Source organism: Orycteropus afer, unplaced genomic scaffold (assembly GCF_000298275.1).
Source record: "Orycteropus afer afer isolate SDZICR_OR568_19922 unplaced genomic scaffold, OryAfe1.0 scaffold00713, whole genome shotgun sequence".
Taxonomy (NCBI): domain Eukaryota; kingdom Metazoa; phylum Chordata; class Mammalia; order Tubulidentata; family Orycteropodidae; genus Orycteropus; species Orycteropus afer.
In genome coordinates this window covers 491,907-518,634 of record NW_006922300.1, presented here as the reverse complement: position 1 = coordinate 518,634, position 26,728 = coordinate 491,907, and the positions used below count along the sequence as shown (strand labels likewise).

Sequence of the window (26,728 nt, the reverse complement as noted above, 5' to 3'; positions counted from 1 at the left end):
TGCATGGGAGGGAAGGACACCGGGAAGAGGTAACTCCAGAGAGGAAGAGGGAAGAGAGCTGTTACGTTATGGGGAATTGCAGTCAATGGCATGAAATAATATGTGTATGAACTGCTGTCTGCTGTATGGAAGATGAATTTGCTCTGTAAACTTTTACCCAAATCACAGTAAAATTAAAAAAAAAAATTGGTTCACCAGTTGTAACCAACACTTCACACATAAGTGAGACAGCCATCTGGGCAACCGAGTGGGGCAGAGATGGAGCTGTATGGACTTCCCTAAGTTTAAAACCGTACTAAACACCAAAACCAATTATTTGCTTAAATCGGGACTATTTAAAATGAGTAGAGGCAAGAGGTGCTACAGCAGTGGGACACACAGGACTTAGTGACCTTTTGGATGGTCTGGGGAAACAGGACACAAGGATGGGTAACTGAGAAGGCTTGGGTACCCGATAGATAGCTGGCCCATTACCCAGACAGCCCAAGTGTAGGGATTTCCAGATAAGCAGTTGGCCGAAGGATCTGGGGCCCAGGAGGTGTGAACTGGAGAGCTGGTGGCCGAGAGCACAGACTGAAGGGGGGACCCTGGGCAGCACCAAAAGCCACCATAGGGGTCAGAGCAGAGGCCAGAAGCACCTGTGTGCTGGCTGGCCTGCGCCTGCCCCTCAGAACACACTGCAACCAGGGCAGCCAGGAGGGCCCTCTGCCATCGTCCAGTCCACCCCCGGCACGCTCATGAGGACACCGAGGCCCAACGAGATGGTGCCAGAGCAGGGCACAGAAGAGAGACCGTCCCAACGTGAGGGAGTCTCTCCCAGAACGCCAGTCTCCCTGCTGTGAGCCGGAAGGCCAGCCGACGGGGCAGCAGAAGCCGCACGCATGGCTCTTCCCTCCTCCTTGGACTTGGCAGGAAGGCCTGGGCCAAAAGGCTGTCAAGTTCACATCCACACAAGCGCCGGAGAGCAGCTCGCCCACCCGAATGCACGCACTCACACACAGATTCCTCAAGGCCGCGGGATGTGCTTTATTGGGAAACCTAGCAGGGTAAGGGTGGGCTGCGGTGGGCCTGGGAGAGGTGGAAGAAGGCCAGACAGGGAGAAGCACCCCAGCAGGCTCTAGGAGGCCGAGTCGGAGGCCTCTGAGCTGTCCTTGACGTCAGTGCTCTCGGTGGCCTCGCTGACTTCACTGAGGTCCTTGCTGTCACCACCACTATCCTCTGCAGCCAGGCCCTTCTCCTCCCGGCAGGCCTCGCCCGAGCCTGGAAGTGAGCTGCCTTTGGCCTCCACCTTGTTCTCGATGGGCCCCAGCACCACGTGCCTGCCCTTCTCCTTCAGTTCCAGCTGCCGCCTCAGCTGCCACCAGAATCCCAGGGGGAAGCGGGAGGAAAGAGACAGAGGCCTAAGTGTCCAGAACTTTTGCGAGCCAAGGATGGGTAGCCGACTAGGCTTGGGCAACCCTTGTTCCTTGGGGCAGGGGACAAGGTGAGAGACAGTGAGCCAGGACAGGGAACACGGGACTGAGCTTGGAAGCCTAGGCTGAAGTCCTGGCCCTGCCCCTCCGTGGGCCTCAGTTTCCTCACCTGTAGAATGCGAGTGATCAGCTATACAGTCCTGACCAGGACCTGACTGCTCTCAGCCCTGTTCTGTGTGTAAACCCCAAGCCTGGGGGGGAAGGGGTCGGCTGTGGCATCCGACTCCACCCACATCCCACCCCAGGACACGCCCAGGCTCCTTCGTGGAGAATCCTGGGTGGGTGGGCTCTTTTAAAGCCCAGCCAAGTCCCATCTTCCCAATGTACAGCTTGGGAGACTGAGGTCAAGACGACCCACGACTCCCAGCTAGGTGGCCACCTCCCAGCTGCTGGCTGCCTTCCCCGGCCCAGAGCTCCCGAGAGCCACCCCTGTCCCCTCCGGCACAGCCTTCCCGGCCTGCCCTGCTGTCTTTGCCTGCAGGGCTCTTACCTCGTCTGCCATCTGGGTGAGGTCCCGCTTCATGGCGTAGGCATCTTCCCCGTCTGCGTAGTACTTGGGCTCCACTTCACTGATCCTGGGGCGGAGGCAGAGACAAGACGAAGACCAACTCTGGGAGCTGCTTCTCCTCAGCCTTCCCGGCTCTTCCAGCATCTGGGGGCCCCTAGGCTTACTGCACATCACCCCATCGCTCTATCTAGCAGGAGTGGGCCATGGTGTCGTTTCTTCCCCTGGGAGGCTCCTTCTGGAGACAGGAAGCCCAGCCCGGAGGACCTGGTTCCCAGGAGCACCGTTTCCAACATGGCCTGCCCTTGGCTCTCTCCAGCCAAGCCAGTGAGAGGCAAGGCACAGTTGCCAGCGCCATCCCGACGGGTCCTGTGACCACTCGGACTTCCTGACGTGGCCGCCAAGGATTTTCACTGTGGCTTCTAGAGCACCAAAGCCCTGGACTTGGTCTTCCCTGCCACTGAGCACACGTGGCTGGGCCGTGCTAGCCGTCAGAAGCTAGAGAGAGAGGCTGCCGCAGACTCAGGTAGCCAGGTTCCAGCAGGGAGCTGGGCCCGTGAAGCAGCCCCCATCACAGGCACCTGTGCTCAGGACGGAGCTCCCTCCTCAACGGCCAGTCCTGGAGACCACCCCCTGCCACAACAGCCCTCCTCTTCCTCCGCCACCAAACTGAAGCTGAGCACGGTCCCAGGGCACCTCACTCTCAAGTACCTTTCACTGCTGCGTCCTGGGTACAGCCAGCTCCCTGCTGAATTCCCTCGGAGAGCCAGGCACACAGAGCCTCCCCCTTCCCTGAGCCAACCTACCCCTATCCACCAGGGACCGTGCTCAGCTTCAGTTTGGACGTCCAGGGCTCTAGATCCGTCCACTGCTCTTCCTGACAGCCCTTCTTGCCTGGACGTCCGGAGCCTTCCAAAGTACTGCACCCTCCTTTCTCCCGGTCTCACTTGGACGCCTGTAGGTGCCCGGCCACTGTCAGTCCTCCTCAGCTTCTGTCCCTGCTCTCCACCCCCCACCTCTCTGCTCGCAAGCTCTCACTCCGACGCCTCCGGGGCCCTTCCCCACGCGGTCCCGCACCTAGCCCCAGCTGGCGCCAGGCAGCTGGCCCTCCACTCAGCACGCGGCACAGCTGCGTGTGGAGGAGGTGTCTTGGCTGCATAGCAGTCCACGTCCTCCTCCCTGTCACCGTCGACTCCAGGCCACCTCCGCTTGTCCCGCTCCCCTGGCTGGAGGGCAGCTTAGTGGCTCCCAGCCCTCCGGAGGGGAGCGCATCGAGGACCAGCCCAGCCCCTTTGAAGAGTCTGGCTCTACTTACTGAAAGTTGAGGGTGTTGGAGTAGAGGTGCAGGGCGGCCCGGTTACTGCAGGGAAGAAGGCACCGCTGAGCTGGACGGGCTTGGCCACGGAGGGGCAGGCACACCTGGTCCTACCCTTGCCCCTGCCCTCTTCCCAGCAACCCCACTTTCCCTATTTTCTCCAAAAGCCAGGGTACCCCAGGACGCCTGGCACGATGGTCTCCTCCTCGTCCTCCCCCTCCCCCAAGCCCCGGCTTCCACCTCTTCCTGACGTGCAGGGAGACATATTTGGCGTTGAAGTTCTCGATCATAGCTCGGGAGGCCTGGTCCATCAGCTTCTGGGCCAGGCCAAGGCGTCGATGGGAACGCTTCACAGCCTGGAGACAGTGGAGCGGTTGACGGCAGGCGCTCAAGAGCCGTGCCGAACAGCCCTCCTCCCACCTCCCCAGAGCCGGGAGTGGGATCTACGCACCAGTGATGTGATGTGTCCGTGGGGTACGTCGTCTGGGTCTTCTTCCCTAGAGTGAGGAAAAAGGAGAGAGGTCAGAAAGGAGGCGGGGACGCATGCCCAGCTGTAGGGCACCTGGGTTCTGTGGGGCCCACACTCCGCTGGGCCGGGAAAGGAGAGAAGGGAGCCTCTCCCGGCCAGCAGCCAATTCTGGACCCACTTTGCTGCGGTCTCCAGGACGTACGGTGTCAACGGCACACGACGGAAAAGCCTCTCACCTAAAAGAGGATGCCCTACCAAGCCACAAACAGACGAGACCCTCACGTGCACGTCGCCAGTGAAAGCAGCCGGTCTCAACAAGGCTCCACGCTGTGTGCCTCCAGCTCTGTGACGTTCCGGAAACGGAAGACCACAGGGCACTGAGAAGCTCAGTGGTTGCTAGGAATTCAGGCAGGGTGGCAGGGGTGACCACTCGGAGCATAGGCTGTCTCCAAGACAGTGAAATTCCTTTACGTAATACTATCAGGGTGGACGAGTGCCACTACACACTGTTCAAAATTCGCAGGACCGCAGGACACGAAGGGTACCCTCACAAGGGCCCTCAGCCACCACTTGAGATGGAGTCATCAAGTCTAGCAACTGCAGCAGAAAAGGACCCCGACCGCCCCAGAACCCCCAGCGCAGGGCCCTCCTTGGAGACTCACATTTTGGCCAGGACATAGCCCACGATCTTCCCGTTCTCATCCTCCGCAATGTAGGAGAGCTGCGGACAGAGAGGCCGCGCGTCAGCAAACAGCTTATGGCACAGCGCCGCAAATTCAGAGACAGCAAATGGCGCTTCCTGACTCCCAGACCTGGCTGCGGGCTCGCCTGCTCCACACGGGGCCCTGTCCTCAACCGGAAGAGGCGGCCCTCCCCCGGCCTGCAGGCCAGCCAGCACCCCGGGCCCCCCCAGCCTTCCCATGGCCCGCCGCGCACCTGGGGCCACGAGAGGCCGTGGTAGAAGTAGTACTTCATCTGGTAGTTCTCGGGCAGGCAGAGCAGGTTACAGTGCTGCATGTTCATCAGGTCCTCGGGCTGCAGAAGGGCGGCCCGAGCAGGTCAGAATGCGCTGCCTTTCTGGCCACTCACCCTGCCTCCGAAGCTAAGCAGGCCCTGCGAATCTCTGTCTCGGCACAAGTCCTGGCTCTCCGCCGCGCTTCAAGCACCGTGCGTTCCCAACCATCTCGGTGGATCCCGTCAACGCGCGAAGCCAAGAGCTAGTCACCCAGCGTTCAGGCCTCTCCTCCGGGTGCGGTCAAACTCGGGGACTGCGGCTGCCCCGCCCGGCACGGGCCAGGGTCCTAACTCCCGCCGGCTCAAGCGCACGGCGGGTGGCCCGGACGGGCCGGAGACGCGGGTGGCCGGGGCGCTCGGGAGCATGCGCACGCGTCCCCTGCCCCCACGAGGCACCGATGGACGCCCCCGCCCAGGCCCTCTCACCCTAGCATTGCGGATGTTCATGACGGCGGCGGGGAATCGCGAGTCCGAGCGGGTCGTCAGCGCAGTCGGCTACCGCCGCGCTCCGTAGCGACACCGGTGCTGCCGGGCGGGGCTGGAGCCGGGCTCGGGGGGACGGCGGCGGAAGGGGCGGTGCGCGCCGGGACTGGCCACGGACCGGATATGCGCTGCCACCGGACCCGCCCTCCTGGGCGCTAGGCCAATGCGCAGGGCTGGCCATTGCCCGGGGTAGACCAGTGCGCAGGGCGGTCCAGCGCGCGGGGTTGGCTATTTGCACGGGGCGAGCCAACGCGTGGAGCGGTCGAGAGTGTGGGGCAGGCCAAGGCGCACTGTGGACCAATAGACGGGCGGTTCGAGGCTTCGGGCGGACCAGCACACGATGTAGGCCAATGCGGAAAGCGATCCAGCGACCCGGGCGAGCCAATGCGGAGGCGAGCAGGTGACCGCCAAGGCGCCCCCCCCTCCCCTGGCCCCACGGACGCGCGTGCACGCACAGGTAGACTAGGCTCAGCTTTATTACGCGGGCACCACGGCCAGGGCCTGGGGCCCCGCGGCTCAGCAGGGCGTCCAGCATTTCCTCGCACATGGCCAAGCACCTGGGCACGTGGAAGCAGCCTGCAGGGAGAGGTGGCCAGAGGAGTTGGGAGAGGCAAGGGAGCAAGGACGCCAGCTCCTGCGATCCCACCCAGCACCCCTGACCCTACCCCACTCACCTTTAAAAGGACCTCCCTTAATAGTGAGGGCGACTTTCCCCTCTCGGTTCAGGTAGCCAAACCATTCCCCGTACTCAGGATCGTGGAACTGAAAAGTGGGACAGTGACAGCAGGCGACCCCCCAGGCACCGCCCAAATGCCACAGGCCAGGGAAGGCGCGCCCCCATCCCCACTGGACTGAGGGTTAGAGCCCGGGTGAGCCCAGGTAGCGTGGCTCCAGAATCCGTGCTCTTAATCTTAAACACAGTGCCCCCTCTCTGGACAAAGATGAGTGAGGGCTTTTCCTTTTCTTGTAAGGGTGGCGGCAAGAGCAGTGTCCAGCTGTGTAAGCGACTTGGGGATGGGCTGCTTGTCAGTAGAAACTTGACAAGATGGGCTAAAGAGAGCCCTGCTTTGAGGGGGTGGAGGCGTTCTGTATCTCCACCGTCTAGCGCACTGAACACGTGGGTCTTGGTGACAATGGATACATTTTAGTGTATATAACTCATTATTTCAATAAATGGTTTAAAGAGAATGCTAATGGAGACACCTGCCATGTAACTTTGTAACAAGTGGCGGCCCTGATGTGTCTCAGCAAGTGAGAGTATGGTCACCAAGTGTGCACATCCAGATGTGAGCCTGGCCTACAACCACTGCTGGCCGATACCAGGCTCCTGCCCTTGCTCTTGTTGGGTCCCCAAAGTCTGTCCCTGCCCTGGCACCTCCAGTCTATAGAGGACAGGAGCTCAGGCTACTCATTCTACGTTACTTTCTCTTCCAAGTCACCTCCCATCGGGCACCTGGCTTGCCCACTGGGCCTCTCGAATCTGTCAGTTCCTTGCAGACTCACCACCATGTACTACAAGGCCCTTCTCAGAACACACACACACCAAAAAAGAAAAGAAACTCACTGCCTAGCAGATTCCACCACCAGGGCTGCTTTTAGAAGGATCACAGAGGAAACCAGTTACACTTGAACAGTATCAAAATGGTTTTTAAAACTGTGCCTATAGAAGTCAGTATATTTGCAGGGAGTAAAAATAGTTGTCCATTCTATTAAGGGGAGCTCTGGTAGCATAGTGCCTAAGGCACTTGACTGCTAACCAGAAGGCTGGCAGTTCAAACCCACCAGCCTCTCCTCAAAAGGAAGATGGGGCAATCTACTTCCATAGTGATACCGCCTTGGAAACCCAAGGAGGGGTCGCTATGAGTCAGGTCTGGCTTGATGGCACATAACAACAACATTCTATTAAGGAGCTCTGGTGGTGTAACGGTTAACCCATTCAGGTGCTAACAAAAAGGTCAACGGTTTGAACCCACCGGCCACTCCACAGGAGATAAAGCAATCTGCTCCGGTATTGACAGCCTTGGAAACCCTATGGGGTAGTTCCACTCTGTCCTCTAGGGGCGCTGTGAGTCAAATCGACTCAATGGCAGTAGAGTCTTTTTGGTTTTTTAGTCATTCTATTGTTCTCCTTAGCAGCTCTGGTAGCATAGTGCTTAAGGCACTTGACTGCTAACCAGAAGGCTGGTGGTTCAAACCCACCAGCCACTCCTCAGAAAGAAGGTTGGACAACCCTACTTCTGTAGTGATACTGCCTTGGAAACCCAAGGAAGGGTCGCTATGAGTCGGGACCGACTGGACGGCAAATAACAACATTGTTCAGACCTTAGCTTGTTAAGTGGTTTGTTTTTTTTGACTACTAGACCTTGGGAGATAAGGGGTTACTGTTTCTCGGTGGCCCTGCAAACCTGTCCCTGTTTCCCTCTTTTATCTGTTTGCTTTTGGGGTTCTGCTGTTCAGTGGGCTGGTCTGTGATTTATCTATTATAACTTTTAAAATTGTTAAATGCCATACGTATCTCATTAAAAGGGAGCTGTGCTGGCGTAGAGCCTAAGGCACTTGACTGCTAACCAGAAGGCTGGTGGTTCAAACCCACCAGCCACTCCTTGGAAGGAAGGTTGAACAATCTACTTCCGTAGTTATACTGCCTCGGAAACCCAAGGAGGGGTTGCTATGAGTTGGATCCAACTCGAGAGCAGTGAGTTTTTTTTTTTTTTTTTTTTTTTGGTCTGTTTGATCTCGTTAAAATGTATTTCTTATGTTTCACTGTGTGGAACTTCCAATATACATTATTGGTGAGTGCATTCAATATTAAGATATTGTGACGGGTGTTTCCACGACTCCCAGGTGGTGCCAAGTGGACCCAACCCTTGGAGATCCCTCTCTAACGGCAACATGACAGAAACAATCTGGGAATTCTATTAGTGACAGCTGCTGCCGATGGTCCTCCACTGGCTGCATTCGTACTGGCAGGAAATGCTAGGTTTCAGTCAGATGTCAGTGTAAACAGAAGTGTGATGGGGAGTCCTCGCAGTAGTCCCAGCCCGGCTCGGCTTTACAAAGGCCTGAATGGGCGCTTTAGAAACACAATAGAATCTTCTTTCATCACTTCCTTGCCCTGGACTGCTTGTTGCGCCTCGTTTGGCCTCTAGAAAGCCCCAACTCAGTCTTGTCTCCTTAGCGGGGCACGTCCCCTGCTCCCTCTTATCTTCTGTGACACTCAGCAGCTCCCCTTCTCCTCCGATGACACCCAAACATCTGGGGCCAGCCCCGAGCTCTCCCCGGAACTGTAGACTCAAACCCAGCTGCAGCTTCCCACTTCCGTCTGTGACTTGGGTGCCCAGGGAACATGTCAAATACAGCTCCTTCCCTGCTGCCCCCGCCCCCGTCTCTCCTCACCCCACCACCCCCTTCCTTCACCAGAGCACACACTGTCAAGCCCCTCCCTCCTCTGCTTCCCGCTCATCCAACACCGCAGCAAACCAGCCCCACCCCGTCCCCACTCCCGCAGCCCCTCTCCTCCGGTACTGGGCCTAACAGTATCTCCCAGAAGTGCCGAAAACACGCTTGCAGACACGGAGGCACAAGCCAAGGACCACCAGGGAGCTCCTGGAGCCCCCAGAAGCTGAGACCCAAGGGACCCTTCCTAGGGTCTTCAGAGCGCGCGGCCCTGTGCCACGCTGTTTTCGGGCTTCTGGGGGGCTCGTTCCAGCAGCCCCGGAGTACCCACCCACGCACACAACCCCCCAGCCCCGGCCCAGCTGGAACGAGCCCACCTTTTGCGGGGCTCCCCAACTTTTGTCAGGGCCACTCCTGCCGTGGGCCTTGCTTTTGCTGTCCTCTCTGTCCACGACTCTTCTCCCAGCCGCGGCCCTGAGGCGCCGCTCACTGACTAGGGTCCCCCGTGGGAGGATGACCGTGGCCTCCCAGCCCCCCACCTGCTCTCCTCTTCCACAGGGGTGTCACCTGGCTTTATGGCTGGTTTACCTGTTTAGGATCTGTCCCCCTGCCCCCCACCTCAACGTAAGCTCCAGGGCTGCTCGGGTCACCAGAATATTCTTCCAGGGGCCTTAGCTCACCTGGCGGAAGGTGTACTCTGCCACCTGGCAGAAGAGGCGCAGCAAGGCAGGGTCCCCAGTCTCACTGTAGCCCATGAGGAAGGCGATCATGGCTTCGCTGTGAGGCCACCAGAGCTTCATGGCCCACTCCAGCTGAGAGCAGAGGTGCTGCCTTAGAGCCCGGGCCTCCCTCAGCCCAGGCACTTGGCGCTTGATCACGAGCTATCTTTCGGGACTAACTTCCTGAGTGGGGACAGTGTCCCAAGTGGTCCCTTCCCTTTGGCCCTCAAATCAAACTGCTGCCTGTCTCATCAGTCTGTCTTGAAGTCCCTTGGGCACTCGGCTCCTGACCATGGCCAGCGGCCCTCTGCCGAACTCCAGCCTGGACCAAGGCTCAGCCTGGCCACCACCTGGCCTTTTGGAGACACCATAGCTCCCTGTCGTGGTTGAATTGTGCTCCCCGAGAAGATATGTCTGCGTCCTCTAATTACAGGAACCCTTGAACACGACCCTGTTAGGAAGTACAGTGGGTCCTATCCAGGCTGAGTGGTGTGTCCTTAGAAAATTAAAGGGACACAGTCATTTTGAGAGAAGGCTATGCGAAGCTGGAGGTGGAGTTTGGAGTGAGGTGACCATAAGCCAAGGCTGTGACCGGCCGCCAGAGTCTGGAACAGACAAAGAAGGCTCCTCCCCTAAGCCTCAGGCCGAGTGCGGCTCTGCCCACAGCCTGACTTCTGGTTTCCAGACAGCGCGAATCTGTTCGCTTACAAGCGTCCCCCAGTGTATGGCGCTTTCTTCCAGTGGTCCCTAACCAAGTCGCACGTCAGTAGTCTAGCCCAGTTCAAGTCCAGCCCCGCTGCTTCTCCCCAGGGACGCGCTGGGAAAGGCTGCTTCTCCGAGCCCCGGGGATGGGGGACGCCCGCCTCCCCATGCCATGGTGGGGCCCGAACGAGCGAGGGGGCGGACAGCTTAGAACAGGGCTCTTCCTGGGGCTGGCTCTCCCACCTGGGTGGGACAGTGGCCATCGACGTCCTGGAAGTAGAAGAGGCCTCCATGGTCAGGGTCCCAACCGGAGCGGAAGGGCAGCAATAGGAACTTATCGATCACGTGGGCGCGTAGTTCAGAGTCCCCTTTCCGGATGGCATGCCGCAGCAGGAACCAGCCAGCTTCCAGCGCGTGGCCTGGCGAGGGGTCGGGGTAAGGCAGGGACCGTGCTTCCTGGCCAGGCCACAGGAGCCTCCCTTCCTCCCTCCCCAGCAGTGGGGGCTGGACTGAACCCCCCGCCCTGGACGCCTGCCCCTGCAGAGAGCTCCCCCTAAAGCTGGCCAGAGCCCTCCTGGGAGACCCAAACTCGCCTCCTGCTTCCAGTGCCTGGCCTGGGAGGCTTGGCCCCTCTCCTCTCCCCAGTCCTCCGCGGAGGGAGGCAAGCGGCCCCCAGAAGCCGAGGCTGAGAGCTCTTCCCAGAGCAGCCCCCAGCTCCTCGGCCCCCTCACCTGGGTTCTGGTGTCTCCCCAGACAACCGGGAAGTTCCCTGCCATCCTCGGTCACGTTCTCGAGCACAGCCTGCCCGTCCCTCTGCAGGTGAGAGGGGCAGGAGAAGAGCGATCAGCCTCCAGCCCCAAACCCCCAGCCAGGAAGACGTCCGCCTCCCTCGTCCCTCCTCCCTCCGGGACAGCGCGCTCACGGAAGGCCTAGGAGCAGGGGCTGGTGTACTGCTTCCCTCCTGGGGGCCTGGGCGGGGGTGGGGGTGGGGGACCATGGACGGGAGGGGCGTGGCTGCCTGAGGAGGCCCAGGGTGGACTTGGACCCTGCAGCCTCCCTCTTGCCCCTCGGCCCAATGGGCCACAAGGCGAGTGGGGGCGGGGCCCAGCGCCCGCAGCCCCACCTGGACGTGCCGCAGAATCCTGCCGGCACACCAGTCCCCCAGCTCCGCGTAGGTGGCCGCCAGCTCCGCGTCCGCCTCCCCGAGCTGTTCCACCAGGCCCAGCAGCATCATGGGCACCGCCATGGGTTCTGCGCCCGGGTCCCCCGGGAGCCGCGGACGGCCCAGCCCCGACGGGTCCTCCCGCACCCAGTGCACGAGCTGCTGCATCATCTCCACCGCCTCGTTCTGGGGAGACAAAAGCCAGGCGGCGGCGACACTGGGCTCCTCCGGGCCAGGGGGCTCCCGGGACCCAGGCAGAGGAGAGAGGAGGGAGGAGGGACGGAGGGAGGGAGGGGGAGGGAGTGAGGGAGGAGGGAGGGACCCCCCCAGCTGGAGTGGGGGCGGGCCACGGGCCGAGTCCGTCTGCCCAGGGCCTGGGGTGTGCAGGGGGGTGGGAGAAGAGGGCGAGGCGGAGACACCCCTCAACACACAATGGCAGCAAGACAGCGCAGTCAGGGGGCTGCTGCAGGGACAAAGGACAGACGGACTGGGGAGAGCTGCAGGACCGACAGACTCGGACTCCTGTGGGGAGGGCTGGCTGGTCCAAGGTGCCGGGCACAGGGCAGGGGTGGAACGGGAACTAGGGGCCGGTCCCCGAGAGTAACGGAGCCCAGCTGGCTCACAGCAGGGGCGCCACCCGCTTCCCACTGCCCTCCGGCGCCCTCCCACGGTCCTGAGCTTGGCTCACAGATGAAGGTGGGAAAGCGTGAGCAGGAGTGGGCCACGTGGCCATTCTCTGCCCGCTACCTGGTAGCGTGCATCCCCCGTGACCCTCCACAGCTCATTCATGGCCATGGTGTAGAAACACTCGCTGAAGATGGTGCGCTGCACCTTGACACAGCGGCCGTCCCTTGTCAGCACGAAGGCACATTTCTTCTCAGGCGGTGTCACCAGGGCATGGCGCAGCAGGAAGTCACCCCCTGGAGTTGGCAAGCGAGGGTCCTAGAACTCAGGTGAGAAAACCATCCCCCTGGATCCTCCCAGACCCTTCCCCGATTTCAGACCCCTCTGTTGAGGAGCCTCAGAGGTGGGGGGGCACCTGCTTTGGCTGGCTCCAGCAGCTCAGGGCGGCGGAAGCGCTTGACCTTGCGGTACAGGCGACAGTACATCCACACCTGTGGGGGAGCAGGAGGGAAGTGGCTTCAGGGGGCAGCACCAGGGTCCTCAGTGTCAGGTCGGGGCATCTGAAGTACCCCCATCTGGGCAGCAGGGGTGTGGTACGGAGAGGCCAGGCAGCTGCATGGTTGGGGGCACTCCTACCTGCCTCGCCTGCAGCCAGACGTACTTGAGGTCATCATACACTTGTCCATCACGGCCCAGGCACGTGAAGAAACCCCTGTCCAGGCGGCACAGTAGTTAGGTGAGGGGCCGGGACCAGGCGGAAGGCACTTTGCCCAGCCTCCAGGACAGGAAGAGAGGGACTGTGTGGGGGCTGGGAGCTGAGGGTGGAGGCTTGGGAGGGGCAAAGACCCTGTGGAGAATGCCAAAAGGGGGTGGCCCACCCGTACTCCTGGTCATGGGAGTGCTGGGTCCAGAAGGCCACGACTCGATCCAGCTCCTGCCCCACGCGCTCCTTCCAGGCCTGCAGGGTCTCCCGCTCCTTTTCCATGTCCTATAGGGGAACTTGGAAAGTAAGGGCTACGCCTCCACGGGGCCTCCTCAGGTCCCTGCCTCCTCAACGGGGCTCCTATGGCCCTGGGATCGGCCCACACCCCGATGAGCCCCAGAGCCGTCTAGCCGGGCTCCTCCAGAACCCAGCCCTCGGGTTTCCTCCCAGCTCTCGGCGGGACGTCCCGGCAAGGGGCCGGCCCCCCACCAGCCCCGAGACCCTCTAGGGCAGTCCCCTCCCCCAGTCCCACCACTGGCCTGTTGCTCTCGGAGACCCCCGCTCATCCCTCCCAGTCCTCCAGGAAGCCAGACGAAGCTGGTCTCCGTCCCATGACTACCACTCAGCTGACCGAGCCGGGCCCCACCCACGCACCCACCCGTTCGCTGGCTCGCTCCGCCCCGGGGACTCCGCAGGGCGCGGGGGCGGGGCCCGCGGCGAGGGGCGGGGCTAGGCGATTGTGCAGCTCGGCCCCTGGGTCTCCCCTGGGCCCCACCCCACCGCCTGGAGGATCCCCGGGCAGACACTTAGCACCCGTCCGATGGCCTCCTGGGCGCCCTCCCCTCGAAATCCTCCCGGTGGGAAATGCTGGGTGAGCTGGCAGGATGGACTGGGGCGAGGCGGGCGGGTGGGTGGGCCAGGCCTCCCCGCCCAGCGCCTTGGCCACCCTGGAGAGGGGCCTGGGGGCTGGGACAAGGCGGAGCGGGGTGGAGCAGGAAGGCGGGACGAGTGGGGAGATGAGAACCCCAGGGCCCAGACAGGGACCCCACCCATCCAATTACCTGTGAGCCCAGCAAGTCCAGAACCTCAGACTTCCTCACCCGGAAGGCCTCCCTCAGATGGATCAGAGGAAGACTGGCCGAACTCTCCCCCAACTGTGTCGCTGCCAATGGGGCAGAATCCCATCCGAGAAATTAATGGGCGCGATGGCACTGCATACTGCTGCTCTTCCGTGTCGCGTTGGCTGCTTCCTGCCAGGCCCACCCTCCCATACACAGGCAGTTCCTGTTCCTTCTGCTTGGGAGTAAGGCCAGCCTCCCTGGCTGGCGGGTGGGTGCCTGCTGCTGGATGCTTTGGGTACACCTCTGCCTTCCACCACAGCCCCGGTGTAGGTGGCTTGGACCTTGTGGGATATACCCACCTCCTCACAATGTCCCACCTCCCCAGGCTTGGTGTGTGGAGAGCTCCGGCTCCCATGGGTGGCCTGAAGGAGCAGGGCCAGCACAGATGCCATGTCTCAACCTGCTAGGCTCTCCCTGGAAGACCAGGGAGTGTCGTGCCCACACTCGAGCATGTATTTTGAGACCAAAGACAGTAGTGGTGCAGCCCTGGCCTTGCACAGTGCGTTACAGGTCTCCTCGAGGTGGGTGAGCACATGCCTAGCCAACCTGCAAGGCCTCTCCCTCACCTGAGGCCAGCCCTACCCGGACCCTCACCTCTGGGCATGGGTGGTTCTGTCCGATCTGAAGGACACTTCCCCACCCTTCTCCGTGGCCCCTGGCCCCAGGCCACTGTTCTCTGAGCCTCTCTGATCTCCTGGCTGGCCAGCACCAAGAACTCACAGGTTCCCAGTCCTAGCTACAAGACTTCCCACATTAGGTTCAGCAGAACTTCCGGTTGCTTCCGGAAGCAGGGCCTCCTACAGGGACCACTGACTGATATACCCCCTGCTGTGGGCCAGACAGGACAGCTCTGGCCAGGCTGGGGCAGTTCTCTTGGGGGTTCTGTGATGGGACCCCTTCTGAGGGCCACCACGTTCTCCCACATGGCCAGGTGGGGCAGCTTTGGGCACACTCAACAGGGCCTGTGCCCCTCCCAAGCCTCCACTATCCAGTTGGGAGAAACCGAGCCCAGGGGCACCTCCCTGGGAAGAGAAGGGCCGGTCTCTGGACAGCCGGAAGCCACGGCCACTGCCCAGGAGGTCCCTCAGCCTGTTGGCACAGGATCCACCCCGGGACCTGTGGGCAACCCGGTCCCAGCCCAGCCTTTGCCAGAACCCAGCCCCTCCCCCGGTCTCTTCCCAGCAAAGGCACTGTGGCCGCCAGCCCCTCCCCCACAGGCATCCTGGGAGGCCCCAGACTTGAGAGACAGCAGTTATTTCAAAAAACGTCTTTTAATTGTTCAAAATAGCACAAAACGACATCACACTATGGTAATATTAAGCCACGGGGATTCCTCTACAATAGATGGACAAGTGGACAGCTCTCAGAAACAAGAAATCAAAGGGCGCTTGGGTAGGAAACAATGGGGCCAGCGTGTGGGCCCCCGAGGTGACCGATGGTGGTGCTTCCCACAGCGAGCTGTGCTAGAATACGAGCTGGCCCCCAAAGATGCGGGCGGTGGCAGAGGGCCTTCCAGGGCAGAGGCTGAGGAAGGCTTACCCAGCCTCATCCAGGGTGGAGCGGGCTTCCTTTGGAATCCTCTGTAACCTGCTGGGAGCCTTGCTCTCTGCCTACAGCTTGGGGGTGGGGCAGAGAGGCGGCTAGTTACCCACTCCAAGCAGAACCCCAAGCCCCCCTGGGGCCCTTGGAAGGCGGCTGTGGGGAGGTCCCACCTTTGTTAAGACTGACACCAGGCTGGGCTGCCCAGCACCTCCACTTCCTGGTTCCGCACCAGTCCCCCCCTTCCCCTTCTGCACCAGTCCCCCCCTTCCCCTTCCAAGGCTGCCTGGGGTAGGGGTGGGGGTGGGACGTCAGAGCAGCTGCTCAGGGGTGCAGTCTACAGACCAGTTAGCTGAGGGAGGCCACCTTCGCCGCCGCCGCCGCCGCCGCCGCCGCCATTCTGGCCTGGGGCATGCAGACCCCACTTGTCTTTTCTAAGAAACCTGACTGCCTTGGGCCCCCACCGACCTCAAGCCAGCCCCTCAGTGCAGAGGTCACCTGGCCGTGTTCTCAGCTCCCCCCAAGGCCACAGCTCCCCCCCACCAAAATAATCAGTGCCAAGCCGATGCTTAGCCAAGAAGAAAACAATAATAAAAAAAAGGATACACGTTCTGTACACAGCTAACAACAAAAAGACAAAATCACACGCTAAGGCTAAAATTACAATAAAAACGTTAACTTCGTCAATGTCAACTGAAAAAAATACAACAGATGCAGCAGTTGGTGATGTCACCCCGCCCTGCCCGCCAAGGCCCAGCTCTGTGGCCACCTTGACGCTGCAGGGTGGCTGCCCAGGGCCTTCCCCCGTCTTTTTTTCCACGGGAAAGGGGGAGGGAGAGAAGAGGTGGGGAGCGCGCCCAGGCTGTGAGCCAGTGTCGAAGCTCCCCAGGGATCGCTGGGTGGAGCGGGGCTGAAAAGGCCTAGGGAAGGGATGTTGAGTGGCTGAGGCCAGAAAGATAAAAAAATAAAGTCAAAGCAGACGGTGCAGAGGTGCCGGTGGGCTATGGGGCGGGCGGGGGCCTGCCTCTGCACCCACGCAGCCCCTCTGCCTCAGCCCAGGGCCGAGATCAGCCAACGGTGTTCAGGTTCGGGGGGCTGAGGGAGTGGGTTTGGCTTGCTTGTCGTGTTTTCGTACGTCCGTGGGAGACACAAGCAGGGCTTGGGGAGGGGGGGCAGGAGGAGGAGGCAGGAGGAAGCACGCGCGCGCACACAGCTCTTCCACACGGGCCACCTTCCACTTCCTCCCACCACAGTGGGGAAATGTGCTTGCTTTAGATCGTTTTTCTTTCAAAACAGAGAAAGAGACACAGAGAATGAACCAAGGACCAACTGAGCACGCGAACGAATTAGTGGCGGCCAGGGAGGTGGGGTGGGACGGGGCGGAGGGCCCCCCCAGCAGGGCAGGCGGTGTTCCTGAAGCAAGAGGGGAGGGGAGGACTCCGGAGAAGCAGCCAGCTGCTGGCCACGCTCCTCTCACTGGCCGTCTGCCTTCGATTTCTTTGGAGCGGATTTCCTGGGAGCGAGGAAGAGGAGGAGGAGGAAGAGGGGCCATTAGTGGCACAGCAGGCCCATCCCTGGCCAGGCTCGCCCCCAGCCCCATGGTCTCCACGGCTCCCTCCCTCCAAGCACTGACCACTCCCAACCCTGGGCTCCTGCTTACATTTCCGGAGAGGACATGGGCCGTTTGCTGGCCGGCTTGGTGCCCGAACTGTCTTTACTGGTTTCTGTGAGGAGAGATGAGGCAGTAAGGGGCACTGCATGGCAGGAAGTGCCACTCACGCAGCACCCTGTCGCATCCAGTCAACAAGAGGAGCTAACTGATGGCACCCTAAGAAACCAAGCTTAGCTACGGGTAGCTATGTGAGAAGGACCTCGGTCCCCTGCCCACACCCCTAGACCAGGCGAGGGACCCTTGATTTCCCATAGCTTTACCTTCCGTACTCTACACAACACACCCTCAATTACAAAGCTGCAAAGCACGGTTGGAAGCCGTGTCCTAGAGCCCCCAACCAATCAGTGCTTGCCTCAGGAGGGGCTGGGGGGGGTTATTAAATGAGAGGAGGAATGAGTGGGGGATGGGCAAGGCCAGGCCAGACTGATGGCAGAATGTTCAGGAAGCAGGGGAGATGGAGTGTGGGCCGTGTGCCTGCCCAGGCCGCTCAGCCAACACCCACCTTGCAACCACCTGACTTGTGTAGCGGGGCCATAGCCCTTCTCGTTGCGGGCAGCGATGCGGAAGATGATGGCGGGCTTGGTGGTGTAGTCTATGTGGGCGTTGGAGAGGCTGGAGGACTGCACCAGGCAGGAGGGGCTGGGCCCGCAGTAGACCCGCATGAAGGCCAGCTGGGCTGGGGCTGCACTCTTGGGCTCGCCACTGGCCTGCGTGCTCTGGATGGCCAGGTACACCGAGTACTCGATGATCTTGCCAGAGGTCACAGAGGGGGGCTCCCAGGTGAGGTGGGCCCCATCTGGACTCTGGAAGTGAAGGATCAGGAGGTCAAGGGTGGCTCTGCCTGGCCTTTGTGACCCGAGTGCCTTCAGCCCAACCCCAGAAGAGCAGAGGGACTCTAGCACGCCACAGAGGGACTGACACAGTGTCTGGAGAGCCCTGCAAAGATGCTGCCTCCTCCCGTGTGCTCTGTCACTTGCCTCTCTGTGCCTCAGTGCCCCCGTTTCAGAAATGACCCAGACCTCCTCAGGCTGGGGCCTGTGGTGTGAGGCTGCATGGAGTAAGTGCTTACCATAGGCAATGCTCAATGGGTGGCAGCGCTCGCTACAGAGGGGCAGAGGTGGGCAGACAGCAGGGGACTTGCCCTTGGCTATCCCTGTGACTGGTGACGGAGCCAGGACGGCAGCTGCTTTCTGCCATCTCCCCACGGACCCCACTGCCGCACTCACTTTGCTGATCTTAATGGCACAAGGGGCCCCAGGGAAGCCAGGCAGGCATGTCTTGAAGGCCGAAATCTCACTGAAGGGCCCTCGGCCACAGGCGTTGACACCAGCCACCCGGAACTTATAGGCTGTGCCCGGCTGCAGCTCCTGCTTCTTCAGCTGGTTATAGTCCGGGACAGAGCTTGAGTCATCCTAGGGCACGAGACGGTGGAGGCAAAGAGAAGAGAGCAAAGAGGCGTGAAGCCTCCGGCTGGCCACAAGGCAGTCCTGGGACCTGATGGGTCTGTGGTGACCAAGGGGGTGGAGACGCTCCTGCCTTCTAGTTCTTCCACAAGTGGGGGAGGGGCAGCGCTCACCAGGCTCTGTCCAGTTCCACCCAAAGACAGGCGACCCTGGGGACCTGAAAGAGACCCTCCAGCCCTCAATTCCCCCACTCTCCGGGCTTTGGTGCAGCCCCCGGCAGACCAAGGCACTTACGTCAGAGGGGACGGCATCATCTGGTGGCAGGAAATAATGTGTCACCATCACATTGGTGCCCTTAATGACGCCCACGTCGAACCACTGGTTCTCCTTCTTCACGGGGGCTTTGCTGGGTGGGGGTGGTAGGTCAGGCTTCTGGAGACAGCAACAGGGACACGGGATGAGACAGGTCCCTTTTTGGGTGGAGGCGGCACCCCTGGGGGTCTGCCACGCCAGACTCACCACCCCAATGGTCTCTATGCCGTTGGCTACTTCGGTCAGGGTGGCCGCGGCCTGCAGCTTTGCTGGGCTCGCTACCACAACAGGCTGAGGGGCCACAAACGTGTTAGACGGGGCCAAACCTGTGGAGAGAGGCGCCGTCAGAGCAGAGCACCCTCCAGCCCCCCTAGGCTTCTGGACACGGGGCCCCCACCCCGGCCGACACTGCAGCCCTGCGTCCACGCCCTCAGCCCAGGAACGAGCCATCCGAGCCAGCACCCACACCCTCAGTACACAGCCTGACACCCAGCTCTTTCGGGCCTCAACAGAGCCCCAAGGCCAAGTAGGGCTCAGGGCAGAGGCTGGGCCCTGCTTACTCTCAGCGGCTGTGGAAGGCAGCAGGGCCACGGTGCTGGGGACAGCAGCCGTCAGCTCGTTGAGGCAATTGCTCTCAATGGCGGGGTCGTTGAGGCTGTCAGCAGGGGCTAGGGCCTCAGTGGGCAGGTGGTGCTGGGCCTGGGCCTGGGCCTCCTGCAGCTGCTGCTGCTGCACCAGGGCAGCCAGCTCCTGTTGCGTCAGCACGATGGGGATGGTGGCGGGCTGGCCTTCTGGGCCCTCGGCCGACAGGTGCCCTAGCTCCGCCTGTGTCACCGCAGCGGCCGCGTCAGATGTGTCCATTGGCTCCCCGGTGCCTGCTCCGGGAGGAGACCGAAACGACTCAGGAGAAGCACAGGGGCCCCCTCCTCACCACCTTCCCTCCTACGTACCACAGGCAACGTCTCCACGGGGCCCCCAAGAGCCCAGCTGCAGAGTGCACCCACCTGGTCACTTCCATCCTGATCACAACACTGTTGCCCGACTTGGTCCTACCTGCGCCTCTGGGACAGGCCCCCCCGGTCGCCTCTGACTTGGTCCCCTCTCACAGAAAGTGGATTCTTCTCCCTGGCTGCCTCCACCCCCTGGGACCTCCGTGTGGCCTCCAGCAGAGCAAGCTCTAGGAGCTTGTGGGTCCCCAGGCACCTACCCATGACTGCCTGCTGGGCAGCCTGGAGCACCGCCTGGATGGCCAGGGCCTGGGCTTCCTCTGTGGCCGCAGCCTGGGCAGCGGCTTCAGCGGCAGCAGTCACAGCTAGCTCCTCCGGGGTGAGCCCTGTCACCATGAGGGTGGTAGTGCCCGCCTGAGCCTCAGCCATCAGCTCTTGGGGCAGTGCCAACTGGTCTACCTCAGATTGTGTGGGTGGGGGAGGCTGGACCACCACGGTGGCCACCACCGCGGAGCTGGCAGGCTCCTGGCCCGAAGACGGGTCCCCTGTACTGCTCAAGTCCACAGCTGCCTGGAGCTCAGGGGCCTGGGTGGCCGCCAGGGCGTCGGCGGGCTCCCCCAGCAGGGGTGTGGAGGCCGGCTGCAGGAGCTGCCGCGGGGGTAGCTGCTGGCGAGGCCCGGGCGAGACCTGGAGGTCCTCTGGGGGCTGCAGGATGTCAACAGCAGAGAAGGGCATGTCAGAAGTTTCTGTGTTGGCTATGGTCACTGTTATGGTGGCCGGGATGGGGACTTCGGTGCTCAGAGCCCCGGGGGTAGTCCCAGTCATTGATGAGATCCTCTGGAAAGGGAGAGAAGTCCCTGTCAGAGGGGAGGAGAAGGAGGCCGGGACGAGGCAGGTGGGCCAAGGAGCGGGACGGCCTTAACTCTCCCCAGGACCTGCTTCCGTTCCTGCGGGGTCACTTATTACGTTGCAGCTGAGGGAGGGTGCCCAGCATCACACAGAACAGCTGGGTGGGGAAGGAGAGAGCTTTAAGTCTGACTGGTGGGGTAAGACCTCAGAGCGGATTCCTGTCTACGCAAAGGGCTCAGAGGACAACTCTCAAAGCAAAACGGGCAGTGACGTGAAGCAGCTACGAAAACGAACAGGCCCAGTCCGACACAGGAGCTTGGCCTTTTACGGTCTGGAAAAGCACCGGCCACCGCACCATGTGCGGTCCAAGAGTGACCCCTGGTGCCCAACTCTGGAATTGCAACAGCAAAGCCTTTCCGGCCCCGGGGGCTGAACAGCCGGCAGAGGACAGAGCAGACCCTCTGGAGCTCTCACCGGCACAGAGGGGCCTGGAACCGGCGTGGACTGCGTCACAGTGGTCACTGCTCGCGTCAGCGTGGAAGACACGGTTGTCGTGACAGCAATGGAGCTGTCGCCCTGGGTGCTCTCCACCTCGCCCTGATCACTGGCAGCTGGTGGAGGATCTGGTAGAGGCAGCAGACAGCAGGGTCACGGGGGCCCGACGGAGCTAGTCAGCAGGCCCGAGGCCACCCCCACCCCCACCCCCACCGAACGTGGAACACACGTTCTTAAAGATGAAGGCCAGCAGTGACCTGACTCTGGAGAAATCTCTGCTCTGTATAGTCCTGGGGCATGGGGAACCCGGAATGCCAGGTGGCCGCCAGCACTCACCTTGATTTGAACTCATGTTGGAGGTGACGGTTGTGGCTGTGTGTGTGGTGCCTGTCTCGTGGGTCTCACAGGGCGGGTTGGAGCAAACCCGCTGGGTTGGGAAGGGAGCAAGCAGTGCGGGGCTGGCCTGGGGGGCCACAGGGGTTGGGGCCACCGCTGGATCTAGGACGGCCTCCAGGGTCCTGTGGGTGGCACTGTCGTCAGGGAGCAAGGCACCAACGCTGACGGTCATGGTGGTGCCAGTGGAGGTGGTCTGGTGTGTCTCACAGGGGCAGCTGGTGGGGGTCTGCTGCGGCCCACCCTCTTGGTGCCCTGAGCCACCACTGGAGGTGGCGGTGGTGGCTGTGTTGGTGGTACCTGTCTCGTGGGTCTCACAGGGTGGGTTGGAGCACACTCGCTGGACACCACCTGCATTTGAGGTGGTGGCCGTATTGGTGGTACCTGTCTCATGGGTCTCGCAGGGCGGGTTGGAGCAGACCTGGGTCACTGGGGTGGAAGGGCCCAGCAGTGCCTCCAGGGCCGTCACAGTCATGATGGTGCTGGTTGAGCCAGTCTGGTGGCTCTCACTCACAAGCTTGGGGACACGCTGGGCCTCACCAGGCTCCCCGCTACCCATAGCGGCACGCACCATGGTGGGGGTGTTGGTGGTGTAGGTGTGATGTGTCTCCAGCTGTCGCCCCATGGGCACCAGCTGGCCCAGGCTTGCCACAGGGCTGTCCTTGCTGCTGGCACCGCTGGGCCCAATTCTGCCACTTGGAGGGACCAGCTGGACAAAGCCAGTGCTGTTGCTGCCAGCCTCTAGCAGCAGGCTGGGCACTCTGAGAGGGGCCAAACACGGAGCCCCTGTGGCCATCACAGTCATGGTGGTGTGGGTTGAGCTGGTCTGGCGAGTTTGGCATGGGGGCATGCCTGAGCTCTGGGCTCCCTCGGCTGACCCAGTGCCCACAGCCACCCGACCTGAGGTGGGGCGGGCCTCACGCTGCTGGTTGGCAGCTGCTGGCTGCCCAGAGCCGATACTAGCCATGGCAGTGGTGGCAGTGCTGGTGGTGCCCGTCTCGTGGGTTTCACACGGGGGGTTGGAGCACTCAGGCTGCCCTGCCATGTTGGAGGTGGCGGTGGTGGCCGTGCTGGTGGTGCCCGTCTCGTGGGTCTCACAGGGTGGGTTGGAGCACACACGGACCACACTGCTGTTCTGCTGCCCCACGGTGGAGCTCACAAGTGAAGCAGCTGCCTCCTGCCTGTCACAGACGAACTGGACCTGGGGGGGTTGGGCGTGCCCCCCAAGGTTGGCCACAACCGTGGTGGTGGCTGTGTTGGTGGTGCCCGTCTCATGCGTCTCGCAGGGGGGGTTGGAGCACACCAGCGTCACGGTGCCAGGCTGCACATCGCCCTGGCCCGAGTCAGCAATGGTCACAGTGGCCGTGGGCTGCTCTGTGGTCGGCGAGGCCAGAATGGACACAGGGAGATCATGCACGGGCTGGGCCTCGACCCCGCTGGGTGCTGTGATCAGAGTCACCTGGGTAGGCTGTGAGACAGGCTGGGGGAAACACCAAACGGGAAGAGATCAGTGGCACCATTTCCACCTGTCTGTCTGCCTGCTCTGCACAGGCAGTGACTACCTCCTCGATCCGCAGAGCCGAGGGCATGGGTCAGTGCAGTCACCACGTGTACTCTGCTCCCTCTCCTGCTACAGGGAGAGGAGAGGAGTGGAGTGGAACTCAGCTGAAGTCAAGCCCACCATCACTGAGACCATCCCCTGTCACACTGAGGGTCTAAAGGCTGGAAGCAGCTAGAACACGAGCCATCGTCACAACAGACTTGTGGACAGTCACAGTCCTCTTATGGCAGCAGAACCCAGCCGAGAAGGGATGCCCTGCGGGCAACCCGCCAGGCTCCGTTTTCTAGCACCCAGATTCTGTCATGTGTCGTGAGTGTGCCCACACATGCGCTCCAGCTCTCCACCCCAACACCGGCCCTGTCCCTCCTACCTGCATGGTGATAGTGGGGGTGGTGAGCCCGCCGGCAGCCGTCAGTGTGGTCTGAGCAGCTGAGACGGTGATGGCCGTGGGGTTGATCACCTGGCTTGAGAGGGTGGCGATGGTCCCCAAGGTGGTGATGGGTGTGGCCAGCGAGGCACTGGTGCTATGGGCACCAGCGCCCGCAAGGCTGGTGGAGACAGTGCCTGTCACAGTGCCAAGAGTAGTGACACCTAGAGGGAGGAAAGGAGGCAGGGGTGGGGTGACTGCCCTGCGGCTGGTGCCACTTTTCCAGAAACTTCTCTCACTGGGTGGGATATGACTGGGAACTGGACACAACAGGATGAGCAGAGTCAGTGATCCTGGAGGGACCCTGGGAACTCAGGAGTGCACCTCATTGGGATTGAAGGCTTCTGTCAGCCTTGCTGCAGGAGGCAGGGACAAGATGACTACAAAGATCAGGAGAACACAGCCACTGCTGAGGACTACGGCAGTGGGCAACGTACCTGTGGTGCCCTTCACAACCAACGTGGTGACAGCTGGCTTGACAGCGGAGACAGTCACTGGGGTGACTAAGCGAACACCACCCATGGGCACGGTACGGAGGATGGTGCCTGGCTGTCCGGGGGCCCCCTTCAGCACCACCTGGACACCGGAAGACCCACCACCATCACTTACGGGCTGTGCCCTGGGCTGTCCCTCCCAGGCTCCTCTGGAGGCTACTCGTGACAGCTGGGGCATGGGAGGCAGGGGGGAGGGGATGCAGCTGCACTGGGCTGAGAAGGGGGCAGGTGTGCCTCACCTGGGTCACTCCTTGCTGCCCATGGCCAGTGGCAATCTTGGGGACAGCAGTAATGATCTTGGCAGGGGCGCCAGTCCCTGAAGTCATAACTTTGGTGGTGATGATGGTGATGGGGGACTTGATGCCAGGAGTGCTGGTCACACCTTGGGGGTGGGGGGACTTGTCTTTAGACGTGGGGAGTCGGGCTTCCCTGAAGCCACCTCCTGCCCGGACCCTGACCTCTCGGGAGGCTGACAGCTTCCCATGCCCCAAAATGCCCTCGTGTCCCTCCCCCAAAGTTATCCCTGCTGCTCTCAGATTGAAATGAAGAGTCATAACTTACAGTCCGCCCCCACCAACTTCCCTCCAAGTCCTAAAAGACACCCAAAAGATAAGCAGAGAGAGCTCGGAGCAAAAGACACAGAAAATGCTGTGGCTCTCACATGGCCTTGGCTCTCCATCCCAGCCACTCTCAGAACCCAAGGAGGCAGGGGAGGTGGTGGCACAGCACCCAGGCCACTCGAGCTGTACCTGTTGCACCCGCCTGGGTGATGATGGCTGACATGGGGATCGTCTTAATGATGGTGGTGGTGCCAGGCTTGGTGGTGCTGGGAGAGACGCTGCTGATGCCCAGGATGGTTGGCTTGCTTCCCGCCCCACTGGCCTGTGTGGTTGTAATGATGGTGGTGGGCTTGCCGTCTGCTGAGGTCACCAGCTTCAGGATGGTCCCGGCAGGCAGGGGGCCTTTGGTCTGGAGGGAAGTGGGAGGGGAGAGTCAGCTGCCTGGGGAGCGGATGGGCCAGGCTTAACACCCTGCAGGGTGGGGCTGGCAGGGACCCATGCCCACACTCACCTGGATGATCTGGGTCACCGGGCCCGTAGAGGCCTGGCCTGTGACTGCAGAGGTCTGAACAGGTTTGGTCTGAACCACTGACATCACTTTGCCAAGGTTAGAAATCTAAAGAGCAGAAGGAGGGGAAGGTCGATCAGGCAAGCAAACAAGGGCATGGCTGCCATCAAAGCAGGTGACCAGGCCCACCCCACCCAGAGCTGCCACTCACCAATGCACTGCCACCAGGGACTGAGATGGGGCTCTTCACCAGGGTGATGGTCTTGGTGACACCACCCACCACAGTGGTCACCACCTGGGCTTGCTGGGCCACAGTCACAGTCCCCGACTTGTGCACGGTGATGATGGGGCGGGTTGACGTGTTGGCAGCAGAGGACACAGATGTCCCCACCTGTGCGGCAGCTGTCTTCAGCATGCGGGTGGCAGGGTTGCTCACCTGGGGGCAGAGGTGAGCGGTGAGAGAAAGAAGGGAGCCCGCTGCCTTAGCTCTCTGAGCTGAAGGCCAGATCTCTCTGCTCACTGCCCCCCACCCCGGGCTGCTGCACAGCTCGGTTTCCTGTTCCTTCACCGACACCAGGGGAAGACTTGATGACCCAGCAGACCGCTCAATCCCAGCTCTCCCCTCCAACCCCACCCCACAAGCAGACGACTTAACCAACAGCCACTGGCAACCACCACCAGCCCCCATGCCTGGGTCCGGGGTCCAGAAAGAGGGGAGCTAGCCATCAGAACCCGTGCACCAGAAGCCTCACGAGACGCTTACCATGACGGGTGACGAAGCCACTTTCACGGTGGCTGGGAGGGTAGTGGTGCCAGGAGTCACGGCCACAGTTTTGACAATGGTGGTTCCTGCTGGAACACTCAGCACCGTGGGTGCTGAGGAAGGGGGAATCTTCTGGGTCGCAGCCGCCGCCGCCGCCAATGCCGCCATCCCGCTCATCTGTGGGTTGCTGCCAATCACCTGTGGGCAGCCATGGCAAATCAGCCCACCCCCTCCCTGCTCTCCTGCCCCCAACCTGAGAGGGCTCCTCCCAGTGACCCACCATAGGAACTGCAATAGCCAGAGTCTGGCTGAACCCTGGGACTGTTTTCAGGGTTCAGCTCCTTCTCCATGGGCCTGGCTCCAACCCTTGGCTGCTAGACTCTCCCCTTATACTGAGCCCCGCTGGCCTGCTGCTCACCGTCCCCTGGGCACTCTGCGTGGGCACGACCATCCGCACGCCTGCAGGCAGGGAGGTCACAGTGACAGGGGCCTTCCCAGCCTGGCTGGCAGGTCGCATAGTGACCAGCGGGGTTCCTGTGGTGGCCTGAGGCCCAGTTACTTTGAGAACAGCAGGGACACCTGGCGAGAGAAGAGGGCGGGTGTCAGCAGTGCCCCAGGGGACACCTGGGACCGGTGACAGCTGACCAGCCCCCTCTGAGCAGTGCTGGAGCCGAGTCCAGTGTGGGCCTCGTGCCTTGGATCTGCTGTGCTACCTGGCTGCTTCTACTCAACACCCACAGAGAGCGGCTTTGCCATGGGCAAGGCTGAGCTCTCCCTTCTCGAGTCAGTCCCTGAAGGCCATCCCCACCCAGGCACACCCAGCCACCAGTGCTGCCAGGTGCCAGCTTACCTTGAGTCCTAGCTGCAGTGGGCACAGAGATGGAGCTGCCAGGCACTGTCGGCAAGACTTGGATGGTGGTGGTGGTTGGGGGTGCGGCGGCAGCCTGGGGCAGGAGCGTGATGCCCACCTGGGTCAGTGGCTGTACAGCAGGGGCCGCTGCCGCGGGGGCAGGACTCTTGGGAGGGTTGGCAGGCACAGATGGGACTGGATTTGGGGTGGGCGAGGTGGCAGTGGCAGCAGTGGCAGGAATGTCGTATTTCTGGAGCTGCAGGAGGTAAC

The 26,728-nt window shown here is 61.6% G+C and overlaps 3 protein-coding genes across 3 annotated transcripts in view; all 3 read right to left on the bottom strand.

Moving 5' to 3' along the window:
* Window positions 1–1,117: 1,117 nt before the first annotated feature.
* NAA10 (N-alpha-acetyltransferase 10, NatA catalytic subunit) lies at window positions 1,118–5,222 on the bottom strand. Its single transcript, XM_007957154.2, has 8 exons — window positions 5,202–5,222; window positions 4,698–4,796; window positions 4,424–4,482; window positions 3,744–3,789; window positions 3,533–3,648; window positions 3,293–3,337; window positions 1,963–2,047; window positions 1,118–1,354 (listed from the first exon to the last, which is right to left on the bottom strand). Exons 1-8 carry the CDS (start codon window positions 5,220–5,222, stop codon window positions 1,118–1,120), a joined length of 708 nt encoding a protein of 235 aa, XP_007955345.1.
* A 48-nt stretch (window positions 5,223–5,270) lies between these two features.
* LOC103211255 (renin binding protein) lies at window positions 5,271–13,130 on the bottom strand. The gene is made up of 12 exons (XM_007957195.2): window positions 13,104–13,130; window positions 12,740–12,849; window positions 12,498–12,573; window positions 12,277–12,352; window positions 11,985–12,157; window positions 11,199–11,423; window positions 10,807–10,888; window positions 10,319–10,494; window positions 9,335–9,466; window positions 5,933–6,020; window positions 5,590–5,834; window positions 5,271–5,486 (listed from the first exon to the last, which is right to left on the bottom strand). The coding sequence occupies exons 1-12, from the start codon at window positions 13,128–13,130 to the stop codon at window positions 5,271–5,273; spliced, it is 1,626 nt and encodes a 541-aa protein (XP_007955386.1).
* A 3,567-nt stretch (window positions 13,131–16,697) lies between these two features.
* HCFC1 (host cell factor C1) overlaps window positions 16,698–26,728 on the bottom strand; it is a 22,706-nt gene continuing 12,675 nt past the window's right edge. The window contains exons 11-29 of the mRNA XM_007957194.1: window positions 26,459–26,728; window positions 26,027–26,187; window positions 25,609–25,806; window positions 25,057–25,281; window positions 24,849–24,953; window positions 24,527–24,746; window positions 24,017–24,159; window positions 23,721–23,859; window positions 23,227–23,447; window positions 21,239–22,775; window positions 20,882–21,030; window positions 19,819–20,263; window positions 19,172–19,486; window positions 18,819–18,937; window positions 18,594–18,731; window positions 18,123–18,308; window positions 17,399–17,699; window positions 16,885–16,948; window positions 16,698–16,737 (exon numbers count right to left, since the gene is read on the bottom strand). Of these exons, the coding sequence (XP_007955385.1) occupies window positions 16,698–16,737; window positions 16,885–16,948; window positions 17,399–17,699; window positions 18,123–18,308; window positions 18,594–18,731; window positions 18,819–18,937; window positions 19,172–19,486; window positions 19,819–20,263; window positions 20,882–21,030; window positions 21,239–22,775; window positions 23,227–23,447; window positions 23,721–23,859; window positions 24,017–24,159; window positions 24,527–24,746; window positions 24,849–24,953; window positions 25,057–25,281; window positions 25,609–25,806; window positions 26,027–26,187; window positions 26,459–26,728 (4,976 nt within the window). The remainder of the gene's footprint in view (window positions 16,738–16,884; window positions 16,949–17,398; window positions 17,700–18,122; window positions 18,309–18,593; window positions 18,732–18,818; window positions 18,938–19,171; window positions 19,487–19,818; window positions 20,264–20,881; window positions 21,031–21,238; window positions 22,776–23,226; window positions 23,448–23,720; window positions 23,860–24,016; window positions 24,160–24,526; window positions 24,747–24,848; window positions 24,954–25,056; window positions 25,282–25,608; window positions 25,807–26,026; window positions 26,188–26,458) is intronic.

What these genes read in the sequence shown, in the direction of transcription:
- LOC103211255 (XM_007957195.2), bottom strand. Translation starts at nt 13,130, where the DNA reads ATGAGCGGGGGTCTCCGAGAGCAACAG. An exon ending in TCTGGCTGCAGGCGAGGCAG is followed by an intron (nt 12,353 to 12,497) that starts GTAGGAGTGCCC and finishes GCTCCCCCACAG; the next exon opens with GTGTGGATGTACTGTCGCCT. An exon ending in TTGGCCTACATCGTGTGCTG is followed by an intron (nt 5,487 to 5,589) that starts GTCCGCCCGAAG and finishes CCGTGCAAATAG; the next exon opens with CCAACCCCGCGCGCTGGACC.
- NAA10 (XM_007957154.2), bottom strand. Translation starts at nt 5,222, where the DNA reads ATGAACATCCGCAATGCTAGG. An exon ending in TGAACATCCGCAATGCTAGG is followed by an intron (nt 4,797 to 5,201) that starts GTGAGAGGGCCT and finishes GCCCTTCTGCAG; the next exon opens with CCCGAGGACCTGATGAACAT. An exon ending in TCCAACACCCTCAACTTTCA is followed by an intron (nt 2,048 to 3,292) that starts GTAAGTAGAGCC and finishes CCTCCGCCCCAG; the next exon opens with GATCAGTGAAGTGGAGCCCA.